Source organism: Dermacentor andersoni, chromosome 1 (genome assembly GCF_023375885.2).
Source record: "Dermacentor andersoni chromosome 1, qqDerAnde1_hic_scaffold, whole genome shotgun sequence".
Lineage (NCBI taxonomy): Eukaryota > Metazoa > Arthropoda > Arachnida > Ixodida > Ixodidae > Dermacentor > Dermacentor andersoni.
In genome coordinates this window covers 163,216,720-163,230,092 of record NC_092814.1, presented here as the reverse complement: position 1 = coordinate 163,230,092, position 13,373 = coordinate 163,216,720, and the positions used below count along the sequence as shown (strand labels likewise).

Below are 13,373 nucleotides of genomic sequence, written 5' to 3'. Positions count from 1 at the left end.
TTCGACGGCACTAAGGAACTCCCAATTTCAACAAATAGACCAGGGTGCCATCCTCCCCTTTACGTAAAACGCAAGTGATGTCTGGAGCCACCAAGGCAAGTGGCCAGCCTCTCCATGCACTGCCGTCATGCTGCATCCTCGCTGCAGAAGCTAGGAATACTAAATAAAAAGAAAGAATTACTTGTGTGACTGTTATTCTGAAAAAAAAAAACTTGGTATCAGTCCAGGGGGTTGTTAGGTTTGCCAGTGTCCGACAGTGCCAGTGCCAGGTGTGCCATTGTGCGGCAGTGCCTGTTTTCAAAAGGGGGTGTGGGGGGGGGGGGGGGGGATGGTATACTTTGCCCCCTGCTTTTACTTTTGACTGTGGGGCAGCAGGTCCTCTCCTCCTCTACGCTCCAAGCCTGTAATCTGAATGGAGAAGTTATTGCAGGGCGGTGTAATGCCAAGGATGATCAGTGGTTTAATAGCTGTATAACACATGAAGCCTTTGTGCAAAAGAATTAAAATATTGTCTTTCAACTGAAGGTCGTGACAATAGTAAAGGAAACACTGTTCCTGAGAGGAAGTTTATGATAGTTGTTCGGACAAACTGACAATTTGGTAAGAATACAGCACAACAGAAGTGAAGACAGAAGAACACAAAGTAACTGTGACCTTGTATTCTTTCCTCATCCCAATCATGCTGTATTCTCACAAAGTGTAAGCCGACTCACCCAAGTAAAGGTCTTAAATATTGGCAGTGTTCACAAAGGTTGGCAATGGTGCCAGGTAGAAAAAATATTTCTGTGCGTCTGTCACACTTCTTGTTTCATCTATTTCCACATTGCTACAGACTTATTTTGCATGCTAGAAAGGAAGGAACATAGACAGCTTTGTGGTCATGAAATTATAGGCACTATGTCCATGTAAGAAAGCCAATAATTGAATGTTTTCATTGAACATCTTACACATGTTTCTTTCTTTCCTGTTATGTTTTTGAGTGCACAGTATATAAAAAGAATGAAATTCTGTAGTTTGGGAACATTTAACTTATTTTAATGCAGTTTAAAGATAATGTTTCGCATTGTTATTGCATTGTGAATGCAGCCCTGTGAACTTCCTGCAATTTTCAATAGATGTTTGCAATTCTTGGTGAGGCAGTTAGTCATCAGAAAAATGACAGATTTGTCTTATGTGCTGTGATGACTCAGGCCCAAGAAGTGTGGTGCCAGTGAAAAGGATGAGTTTATTTTCAACTTTTGCATATGGCATGAGACAAAGGGGCATAGGCAGCTGGGAATTATCACTTTTTTGCTGATGCCATGCTACATTGAATTTTGCTCTTGGTGTATGCAACACGCCACAAAGATTTACAGAAACGCTTGAAAAGTTTCATTTCCGTGCAATTCCTTTCATTTCCTTCACTGCATACGACACACTTGTGTGTGTCGTATGCAGTGCACCTTTACAGGCCTAATGCTCAGGCCATGTGTAAGTTCACTTGTTATGGTTGCTTCTAAGTTTTGAAAACTTGTGTAAGCGCTTGTGCACACTGGTCGTTCATACCGCTACCTTCTTTTTGTTGTCAGGCTTGCGTTCCAGTTATAAAATTCAAGAATTGCTTTATATTCATGAACTTCTTTGATTACGTCAGTTTCATACATTTCTTTAAAATGCGGTTAATTTCTGCTGTTTACGATCCCTACTGAAACTTGATAGGTTGTGTTGATGTTCATTGGGTGTTCCGGGAGTTTTGAAGAAAGGTCTGCTGCTTGCTTGGATACATGAAGATGTGGCTATTGTATGGCTAGTTTTATTGAGCAGCTTCTTTCCTTTGCTGAGAGCTACATCTAAACTCAATAGTACCTCTGAGGGCAGCTTAAAGATTACTGTTTTAGTTTTGTCATAGTTTCATTGTTTGAACTCTTTGGAACCTGCAGCACCTTCACGAGTTGACCATGTGATGCTGGGACCCAACTGGCTCACCAGATGGTTTACTTCCACACTGTTGCTTGGAAACCGCAGCAGGGACACTTGTCAGCCTCGTGCAGCTGTCGCTGTGCCAGCACTTTTGCTACTGTCCTTGTGACATGTGGAGGCCCCGCAGCAGCCCACACAGCATTTGAAAGAGCTGCGAAGGCAACGATGGGTAACCTGCTCTGCTGTGTCTGCAGGGACCACAAGTCAGGGGTAGATGATGGTGGCAGCACAGGTGGAAGGTATGGTTTCCACCGAAGACAGAGTTCTCGTTCACTTCCTGTTGAGGCTCATGATGGCACAAGTGAGCGGCGCCGATCCAGCTCTGCTTTCAGCTGGCATGGCACGAGAGGCTCCCTTAGTGCACCTGCGACAAGCTATGTGGAACATCTCATTCTTGAAACCCTGTCTATCATCCGGACCTTGGTTGACAAGTAAGCACTGAGGCCTTTTATGTTTTACACAGCGCCCCTTTAAAATATCGGTTTGAAGAGTTCTCATTGAATATTGTTGTGGGAGCACTCACAGCATAAAGGCTTGTGAACAGCTGCTTCAACTTTATCTGATCTTCTCTTATTTGAGTTGTTCTTCTATGGCGCTTGTGACTTTTGGGAACTGCGTCATAGTGATCTTGCTTCTCATGGTTCTAGTTTTCTTTATGTGGAAATAATTCACTGCAGGATAGATTGAATGACTTGTGTACAATATTTACAGTGAACAGGAGCCTCCACCGTTCATGATCAAGCTGCACCTGATAGCTGACAAAGAATCTGGTTGGCTTTTGGTTGTCCGATCCATGGTGAATGCCATTCCTATGGATGACCCCCTGGGCCCTGCTGTCATTACTCTCATCCTTGACGATTGTCCTCTACCAACTAAGGTGTGTGACAGTGGCCTGTATGAATGTACAGAGGCAGCCACTGATAATGCCAAGACAAGCACTGTGGCTGACATGTTACTGTAATGTGTAAAGGCATCAGATTTAGTTTGGGGCATGTTCGAGCTTCACTGTGAAAGTGCCACAGTGTGATTCTTCACTGTGAAAGTGCCAACCTTAGTCATTTTACTCATCTGCATTTTATTTCGTAAACTGCTCGTTTTAATGCATACTGTGATATGTCAGAGTGTAGCTTATTGACCTTTTCAGTGAAAAATAATGGATGAAGTTGTCAGAATGTCTGTGAATATTTATTTCCCAAGGTTGGAACAAATGCTAAAGAAAGAAAGTGTAGCCAAGGAGAAGATATTGCATGGTAGACCATATGGAACAAGGATTATTTAGAAGCCTTGTGTCCCAGTAAAGTCATGGCACAGATAATGACATTGAGGTGCCATACATTGCATGCAGCTACAAACTCTGCAGCACAGGTGGAGGCATGCGTGCCAATTCTAGGCTGGTTGTGACTCGGTGCCTCTTGAGTCCCGTGGAATGCCCCAAGCCCAGGCTTTTTTGCCATTTCCACAGAGTTTAGCATAATAATGAAGTAAATGAATGAGTTATAGAGCAACTAAAGTGCCAAGATATCCTTGCTTTAAATACAAAAAGTAGAGCTCATCCTGGCTTGGATAAAATTTATAACCATATTCACTCATGTAAGGCTGGACTTTCGAAAATAATTTTTACAGGTCGTAGACCTTGTGCAAATAAATAAATAATAATAATAATAATAATAGTAATAATAATGTTGTTGTTGTTGTCGTCGTCGTTGTTCAATATATAGCATACATCTTGAAGTTCACATTACAGGACATGCCTGTCAGGCATTTAATTCAGATTTCATCTGTGTTTCTAGGTTACGTGACTTTGTTGCCCAAATTGTAAGATTGTTATTTTTATTGCTAAGAAACTATAAGGTAAATATAGAAATCGTCAGTGTTACCGAAGGACAGTATCCATACATTGCCACTTATACCTATTTATAGAATGCTGCTTAGTACCATTGCTGCCTGTTCTGCATGTGTGAACATATCGTTGACGGCAAGTGGCTCAAACTATTTACTCTAAACCTTAGGCTCAGTGCTAATGTAATGCACTAGTTAGCATGCATTTGTCATTGGTAATGAGGAGGATGTACACCTGTGCAGGTCATATCTACAAGCTTAGGCACGTAACGGTTTGTTCATTTTGTTCCTGACAAGAAGGATGACACCTCCTAGGAGAAGGTCATTACTTTCTCCTTGAAGGCTGCGTATTGGCTGCTTGGCTGCAGTAGTTCAGCTTATTTATGCCCCATCTTGGGATCATAGGAGTTGAGTGTATATGCCTCTGGAAAGTCATGGCGACAGGTTACACTATTGCAGACACTTGTGCATGAAAAAGCCACGGAAGTTGTGCGCATCATCTGAGTAGTATTGCCATTTTAACAATTTTGTCATAATATTTACCAAAATATTTTTTTATTTAGCAACCAGTGACTTTCTTTAGCGACAGTCTGAGAAATTTGGCGACATTTTAATGACAAAGAAAGTTCCTTTGAAAATGGCGGTATAGATCAGACGTCATTATTCAAGAGCTGAAAGTAGGCGGCCAATACTGGCTGTATGATGCGTCGGCTTTGTGACTACACTGAAGCAACTGCCCTCTGCACCCATGGAGGTCATACGGTGTGGTATATTGTTCAAAAAGAATCGGGCTTTATGCTTGCAAAATGGGCATTTTTTTTTTTTGCAAGACCTATTTGCATAGGTCTCCTGAGCAGTTCCTGGAATTTCACTAAATATGTTCCATTGGTGGACGTTACCAAGCATATCAGTAAATTAATGTACCATTTGTAATAAATTGGTGGGATATGGAATGTAGTTGGTGCATTGTAATACGACAAATCAACTGTACAAATTAATACATGTTATAATGGCTGCACATGTTACGCAAAGCTCACATGCATTTGAATACACCGTTTACGTTTCTGGTGGCTTTCAAGGAAATTAATAGTGCATGAAGCTTTCAAGTGCAACAAAAGGTGGCAACACAGTATTTGTCCTGTGTAAAGGCCATAATAATAACATGAACAAGCGCTTGCCACAGAATTTGGTTCTCCTCTTGCGAGCGTCAAATCTAGAAAATCTGCTGGCAGTACTGGACCAAGTGCATCATTATGCTAAAAAAATCAGATTACCTGTGTTATTTTTAATTGCAGTGGATTTGTAATCTTACAGTCTGAAATGTGAAAGTTTGTTTGTCATCATTTGTTGTTTTGTAGACATATTAGTAATTATTAAGGGAAAATGAGACATCCACCCAAATGTAGCTAACTGCTACAAAGGAAATCCAAACGGGTTCCTCGAAAGAAAAGCCTCTCAGTTGAAGAAAAATTAGTCCTGGTCCGTGACTCAAACCCGGGACCACCGCCTTACACCCATTACTATTACGTCAAACATATTAATAATGTTAAAGGGCCCCCCACCAGGCCACACAACAAATTTTGATTATATGCTGGAAGTTGTTACGTGCCCTCTAGGGAGCGTTCTACCGCAAATATTTTTTCAAATTGGTTCCACAATTGCAGATAGAAATATTTGAAGTGCTGCTAACCAACGATTTCAGGAGGCGAGCTTTACCGCCAACATAGACACTCTCTTCACTTGTCCCTATTTAGCCTCTGCAAGCAAAACTCTTTCTTTTCGTTCTCCTATACTGGAGCCGGAGGAATGCGTTACGCATATGTCACGGGCCCCGCCTTCCTTTTCATTTCAACAGTCTCGTGCGTGAGCTGTGGCGTTTGTCTCGTTTTGCACACTGTATGTTTTTGTGCGCTCTGCACACAAGCACCTGACTAGCAGTGTAAGTCAGGGTCACACAAGCACTGAGGCAGATGCAAGCAGATCAAAGAGCACACTCACGCACTGAAATCCGGTAAAAAATGGCCGATAGTTTTGTTTCTTGCGCGCACGACTGCACAGTGTGGGAACAGGCAGACAAAATGGAAGTACGCCCATCTTGCTACGGCACGGAGTAAAACTAGGACTCTCAGACATTTGGTTTGTAGGTTTTATTATTTCTATAAACATTAAATAATCTAGTGAAGCAACAGATCAAACAAATAACTGCTGTAGCTTTTAACAGTTCTCGAAGTCACTTGTCGCAGTGAGTGACGTTTCGGCAATGCGAATTACATAGGCGCACTTGTGCATCTGACCTCAACTCTCCGGCTGGGAGCGCGGCTCCCTTGAGATGAAGGGCGCGTGGCATTTGTGCTTTGAAATTTCAGCTGGTTTCACAACGCGCAGCGGTGTAATACTTTGCAGACCCGATCATCAGCATGCATTGTTTACACTGCGCTTGTCTGTTTAAAATGGCCAAACCTGGTGAGGGGCCCTTTAAAGCCCTCTTCACCCTGCTGTTAAATGTTTGTCACCTACACAGACACTGGACGAATGTAAAATGCTTTGGTAATGTGTTAAAGCAATAAAACCATGGACACCGACCAAAAGAAGTAATAAAAAAGATTAAATCTAAAGGACGTTTCGGCTTCCCTACGAAAGCCTTGTTCACAATGGGATGAAGGAAAGTTCACGGAAGCTTATGTATACTTCAGAATGTGACGTAAGCAGCACATGTATGATGGGGGCAGGGGTCCCCTCATTTCGATTGAGCGTGTGACATGTTTTTTGTATCTCGAGCGGTTCCAGATACAGCCGCAATTTCAGGTTCCTTTTTTTGGCCGATAACGCTCCAGTGATCCCAGTCAATCTTGTGGCCCATTGCATCCATGTTCTTGGCGAGGGCATTCGAAACTGTGCGTTTCTTTTCGACATCTTTCTGATGCTGCCTCGGTCTCTGTTTGAAGTTGCCCAATTCATCGATGTACGCGTAGTCGCAATCTGCACAGGGTATCTTATAGATGTGTTGCACCATCTTCGCTTATTTTATAGTGTTCCAAACCACCTATGTTATTGAAAAGTCCCTCGACAGTTTGAGCGACAACTTTAGCAACATTGCAACAGTATTCAGCTAAATTTTGGCGACTTCCTTTTCTTTGTTTAGTGACATGCTTGAAAAAAATTTGGCAGCACTGTATCTGAGAAGCCCTGAAACTTATGGAAATCTATGAAAAAGCATGAGAAAGCTTGTGCGACAGGAAGCAGCTGTCATAAGAAGCCAATAAACAAAGACAACATAGGGGAAATTACTTATACTTACTAAATGAATTAAAGAAATGATAAATTAATGGCAATGAAAATGGATGAAAAAACAACTGGCTGAAGGTGGGGAACAATCCCAGGTCTTCACATTACACGTGAGATGATCTTACCAATTAAGCTACCGCGGCGCCATTTTCCCATCCATTTTCTGGGGTGTTTATGTTTTACTACTAGAACTAACCCTGGGAGTCTTAGCCAGCGCTACCACCCACCACTCACAAACCTTGGCAGCAGATGTGTAACATCCTTTCTGCCACAGGCTTCATGAGTACGTGATCTTTTTGGGTGAAGGCATCTGGCCAATAAGCCCATACATGCTACCTGAAGGCATCAATATTGCCGTATTCGAGACCCTCCTTATGTGGTGAAGGAAAAAGAAAGGGAACCGAGGGGCCCGGTTTTTATTAATCATATTATAAGACGGCAACAAACAATGACACCAGGGGCAACATAGGGGAAATTACTTATACTTACTGAATGAATTAAAGAAGTTATAAATTAAAGGAAATGAAAATGGATGCAAAAACAACTGGCCGCAGGTGTGGAATGATCCTACATCGTCGCATTATGCATGCGATGCTCTTACCAATTGAGCTACCGCGGCACCATATACAGTGCATGGGCGCATGGTACAGCACATGTTGGAGAGCAGTGCTGTTTCCTCAAGGATTGCTGCTGGTAGCTTGTTTCACAGGCATTGCACTATATAATTAGCTTCTTGCAATGACTGTTTCTGAGGCTGAAGCTGAACTTTCCTACATTTTCAGTGCTCCTTCCATACATAGAAGAATGGAATGCACCTGAAGTGCCTTCTCTAGTGCTGTCAGGCCTTACATTTTCTCCTGCCTTGCATGACACTATTGGGCTGGCTGCTGGCATGAATGGAAAGCTTTCTCACCCAAATGCTGCTTCCTCTGTAGTCTCTGCCTTTAAGAAGATAATAGTTGGTATGGTCTTGACTTTAATATTTGTAAGTTTGGTATGATAGCATAAAATGGTAGTCGTTTATTAGAAAGCATAAAATTGAAATAGGATATTTTGATGATCCCACTGCATGCCATCTTATCTGAATGTATCTGGCAATTTTCCACATTAAAAATGCAATAAGGTAGAAGAGCATATGAGAGCTGCTGCTTGCAGTAAGCAGAATATCTAATAACCTGTGTTATGAAAATGTTGCTAGAGACTGAGTACTGTTCCTAAGGTCTTGAATGAATGAATTAATTAATTAACCTTTATTTCCCATTTGAACAATGGTGGAGGGTGTGGAAAAGCCTCGAAGAGGTGGCTTGTGTGTTCTATTTCATTTACTAATTTCTTGCATTAGAACACATTTTAGGGCTAATTGGTTCATAGCTTTCAAAAGCTGAAGCGCCAACAGAGACAGCACACTAATGAAGAAAGAACAATAACTGGACAAGTGCCTTGTCCTGTCATTGTTCTTTCTTCATTAGTGTGCTGTCTCTGTTGGCGCTTCATCTTTTGAAAACTAATCTCTTGAAGTGCCTAACCTGTGGACCTTGCATTTTTGTTGTAATGTTCTGTGCATCACTCCATGTACAGTCGCGGACAGAATAAAATGGACCACGGGATCTCCGAAAACGTCCAATTCCCGAGCAGCCTGTAGCAGTAACCAGTAAAACTGCCTGCGACAACGTTGTTAGCATATTCTAGTCGAGGTCCAAAATGCAAATGCCAGATTGCGTTGTGAGGTTGCGGAGATATTCAGCTTTTTCTTAGATTTCATGGTCCATAATATTCTGTCCGCGACTGTACATTTACTATAAACTATTCTGGCCAGCTTCACATATCATTGACCTGACTTAGTTGCTTTATCTTTATTAATCAAGGAATCCGTGGGAAAGTTGTCGCAAATGTTTCAACTCTCAAGAGAGCTGTCGCTGAGTGGCAGGAACAACCCAACCTGGCACCGAAACATTTGTGTTGTCCTCGGGTGTATTGCAGAGAAGCTTGCAGGTGAGATTTATTGTGCTGCCCAAAGTTGGTTTTTCTTGCGAAAATAATTTCTCTGTATTACTTAATAGCTTGTGGTGGTTCTATGCTTTTCATTTCTTTGACAAATGCCAAGTCAAGGAGCCTAATGTATGGGGGCATTTTTTTCAGCAAATTTTCTTTCTACGAATTACACCAGTTTGTGAGACAGATAATTTTTTTCAGTGAAGAAGCAGAACTTTCCTTTATAGGCTATATATAATGTGTTATAATGAGCATAAAGAGCTGTACTAAACTAGTCCGTCCTTTTTGCATGCCAAATTCGAAGGTAACATGTGGGGAGTGAGTTCTACGGGTATTACTACCATTACAACTTGTGCACCATATTGTGGGCACTAATTTATCATCTTGCGAGAAACATCAATATAGTTGTACTGCGTCAAAAGATTTTTTCAGACACCTTTGACTATTTAAATCTCAAACCCAAGCTGTACATGTTCTTGCAGATAGTTTTAGCATCATATAAGGGTGGTCCTGCTACAGTAATCTATCAATAAGCTGAACTCTGTTAACCTGAACCTGCAGATATGCAAAATCCTCCCAAAGCTCTTGATTTGTTATCCATAGTGTAGAAAAAAAAATTCTAGTGCATACCATGAGCCACTGTAGTCTTGCATTTCAGTTATCCTGAACATCGTAATGACCGCCAACACCAGGACTGTCTCCAGTGTTGCAAATCAAAATGGCTGATGTTACATGAGAGCCTTGTGCTGGCTACACACAGTCAGGAGCAAAGTGCTAGTTCATGGAAATAAGGCAAAATTAAGGAAAACATTTTTTCATTGCCATAAGGGCTGTGATACAAGGCATGTCCATGGTGCTGCAGGAGCAAGGAATGACGGGATAGAGAGGCATTGAAACAAAGTCTTTGTTACCATTGGTAAACAAGTCAGGCAGCAACGGTCACTGGAGTCTGGAAGGGAAAGCATACGAGCCTTGTCGGGGCTACGCACAACTCTGCTGGTTTCAGAAACAGTGGATTCACAGTGTAGTGCAAGATCTCATTCATGTTGTGCAAGTTGCATTTAATTCATATGTGGGTGTGATTGTAAGCCACTTGAACTTACAGAGAAAGTTGCTGTATTGTTATAGTGCATGAGGCAACATTTTGAAAGTTTCATATAGCCCGCATGTTTGATATCTTGAAAAGTTCTATGCCAGGTATCTTGAAAGAAAGAGAGAGGGTAATGAACACTTTCTGTGATTGCAAGTTTGCTGCAAAATGGAGGATAACGTGCAGTGCGGCATTCAAATATTTTGAAGACATCCTAATTGCATGGCTCCTCAACACTGTCTCCTTGAAGGCGAAGTGAATCAGCCAGAGTTTAGGCGTGAATATTTCGAGCAGCATCAGGTGGCTTGATCACTTCTGCAAAATACAGCTTAGTCTTGGCAAAACACGGGGAAGGCGGGAGATGGAAATTCAAGATGATGAGTGAAACAAGGTAAAAGCGGGAGCCATCATTTCGTCAAGTGGACTTTTCTTTTTCAAGGCAAGTCAAGACAAGACAAGCCTTGGGAAAGACATGTCCACTTTTCGAAGCGTTGGCTCCCGCTTTTACCTTGCGCTCATTTTGCTCATAGCTTAGTCCTGTGGTGCGTTGCTGGGGGGGGCCACAACAAGACTTTTACTCACTCAAAGTGAACTGCATACTGTTGTTGGTATTATTTTTTTTTTCTGGTACAGTTTTTTATTTCCTCTAGTAACAGCTACTCAAATAATCCACATGTTGTGGGATTATCATGTGAAACTGAACTTCAGATGATGAGTTCAACAACTTTCCAGGATACCTTCAGGTTCGGGTTAATGGGAACCTAGTGTAGTCCATCCAGATCACAGGTGGTTTGCTTCAATTTGCCCAAAATTAGCCATGCTGGTCAACCAGTTTTATGTTACTCAGTTTAGGCATCAGAAGGAGTACATGCTCTCATTACCTATTTGGCTAAGAGTGGAGGCTTGGAAACAGCAATGCCTGTGATAATTTGTGCTGCCATTTCCCAGTTTTAAGGGCTGTTGCTATTTCCCTGAACATATGAACGTTTTCTGTGTACTATACATAACAAAACCACATAAGGGAGACCCTGACCTGATGTGAGGATTGCCAAACACTGCTACACATAATGTCCTGCTTTGAAGGCTACAAAAGTAATTTGCAGATTGTTTGTGGCACACTGATGCTATCACTTTGGGTATTTGGCAAATCATGCAGGGTTTAATTTTTAGGTTTCTATTTGTATTGGTGTGCTTAGACATTGAGTATTTGCCATAGAGGGCTTTCATGTTTTTCTTTCTTTATGACCTTTTGTTTTGTTAAGTTTATGGGTGAATTTGAATTGCACACCAGTTGCGTAATGTTATTTTCTTGCTGAGAATGATAAGAATAAAAATTTGAAGGGGGGAAAAAAAAAGTAAATGACGACTCTGAAATGTGGTAAGTGCAAGACATGGATTACCACCATCCATAATTATATTTTCACATGGGTAAAAAAAAGTGATTTCAGCTCTTAAGCACAACAAGACTGTCTAGAAATTGCGATCAGAGTTCACAATCTGTCCATGATAGGGAGGAGAGGAAGCTGCAGTATTATTCCCATGAATGAATTGGTGTGCCATAGGTAAAAAAGTTTAGTGTTTCCAATACAGCCCAGATGTCGCAGGAAGATATATTGTTTTCCGTGCATATATTGCAACTTTTTGTGGCATTTGTGTACTTTAAAAATGATGGCAAAAAATTATGTGACTGTATGATGTTTGATGTCATAGCATCTGTTAGTTAAATAGTGCAGGGAAGCAAGAACTTGTCTGTCGCAACTGAAAACGCACAATATAAATTAGAAACTGTTAGAAATATATTTAAGATATGTCAGGCCGTGTGAAATCCAATCCAAAGGCCAGTTCAAACTGTTTTCTGAAGAAAACCAGTGGTCACCATTGAAGGGTCTAAAATATTTTCTGGTAGAACTTGCAAGCTGGAAACTATGACATTTGTGAAGTACACAGTCTCAACCCACCCCCTTTTTATGCTACATGCATGTGCACACACACACTTATGACATAAATGAAACTTCTGTTAAATTTGTGGAGCTAATATAAATTAATTATAACATAGGATGTTCATGCAATGCAAGGACAGCCTTTCAAACCAAGCAGCAGCGGAGCTTTTACTTGCTCTGTGTATATGTTCATGGTTATGCTAAAATTTTTGAAGCCTTAGAAGTAGGCACAGCATTGCAAATAGAATTCACTGCAAAAAGTCAGAGCTGCGCTAACTAGGCAATAACAAAATACTTGTTGACATTATAATTCAATATCGTGACTTATATGTAGTTGTTAACATTTGCAGTCACATGTCAGGCAGGCAGCACCCAACACATTCTACCTTGTACACATACACACCTACACTTATTCTTTATCTTCAACTGGTTGGGGGTGGGGTTGATGGTAGTGGCACCTGTTGAAAAATTTTTGAACACCTGATTATTGCACTTTGTGCATCTCTACATAGTTTCCAGTGGCAGAGTTGGTTATGTGCACACATTATGCAGTATGGCATAGCCAAAACATGATGTTTACCCCACATACATTTTATAAAGGCAACTCGTGTGTGGTCTGTGAATGCGAATGTAACTATGGTGCAGAGGAAGAGTACCCAATACCTCTGCAGTAAAATTTACTGCAAGGCCTGCAAGATAAATCCCTGCCTCCACCCTGAAGAGTGCTTCGAGCAGCGGAACAAAATAGTTGGGTGTTCCTAATGAAATAAAGAAGTTATTATGCCTTCCTGCAACGCAGTAGCACTTCTGTGTGGTTTCTGAAAGTTATTGGCCAGAGCAACTGCAAAGGAGGTTAAAGTTTATGATTGCATACGGTTGACACTGTATTGTGGCATGAGGTTTTTATTAGTTTGCTTTCACCATGCAGGCACTTTAATGTGAAGTTCAGTCATTTATTTCTGGCATCTTTCTTTTTCTTCCTTTAATTTCTTACTTTCTTGAATGCATAAACAGGACCAAGCAGTGTTGCACTTCTGACGGAAGATACACTTGAATACCTCATTGCAAATTTGGTGAGTGAATTGTGTTTAAGCTTTGTTTCCCTACATTTTCCCAATAAATTACGCGAAAAAGGTAAGTAATCCAAGAGGATATCTTTAAGCTAAAGTAACATAATGTGGAGACAGATACTTATAAAGGGAGACTATGAGTAGCACTGCCCCAGCCATTGATTTGTTAGGCCAAATCGTAGATGTGACTCTAGTGGC

The 13,373-nt window shown here is 41.3% G+C and overlaps 1 protein-coding gene across 1 annotated transcript in view; it reads left to right on the top strand.

Annotated features, from left to right (window-relative positions):
* LOC126547355 (RING finger and SPRY domain-containing protein 1-like) overlaps positions 1–13,373 on the top strand; it is a 79,742-nt gene that overhangs the window by 1,693 nt on the left and 64,676 nt on the right. Inside the window, exons 2-5 of the mRNA XM_050195334.3 lie at positions 1,920–2,390; positions 2,671–2,836; positions 8,949–9,075; positions 13,120–13,178. Of these exons, the coding sequence (XP_050051291.1) occupies positions 1,969–2,390; positions 2,671–2,836; positions 8,949–9,075; positions 13,120–13,178 (774 nt within the window). The 5' untranslated portion in view covers positions 1,920–1,968. The remainder of the gene's footprint in view (positions 1–1,919; positions 2,391–2,670; positions 2,837–8,948; positions 9,076–13,119; positions 13,179–13,373) is intronic.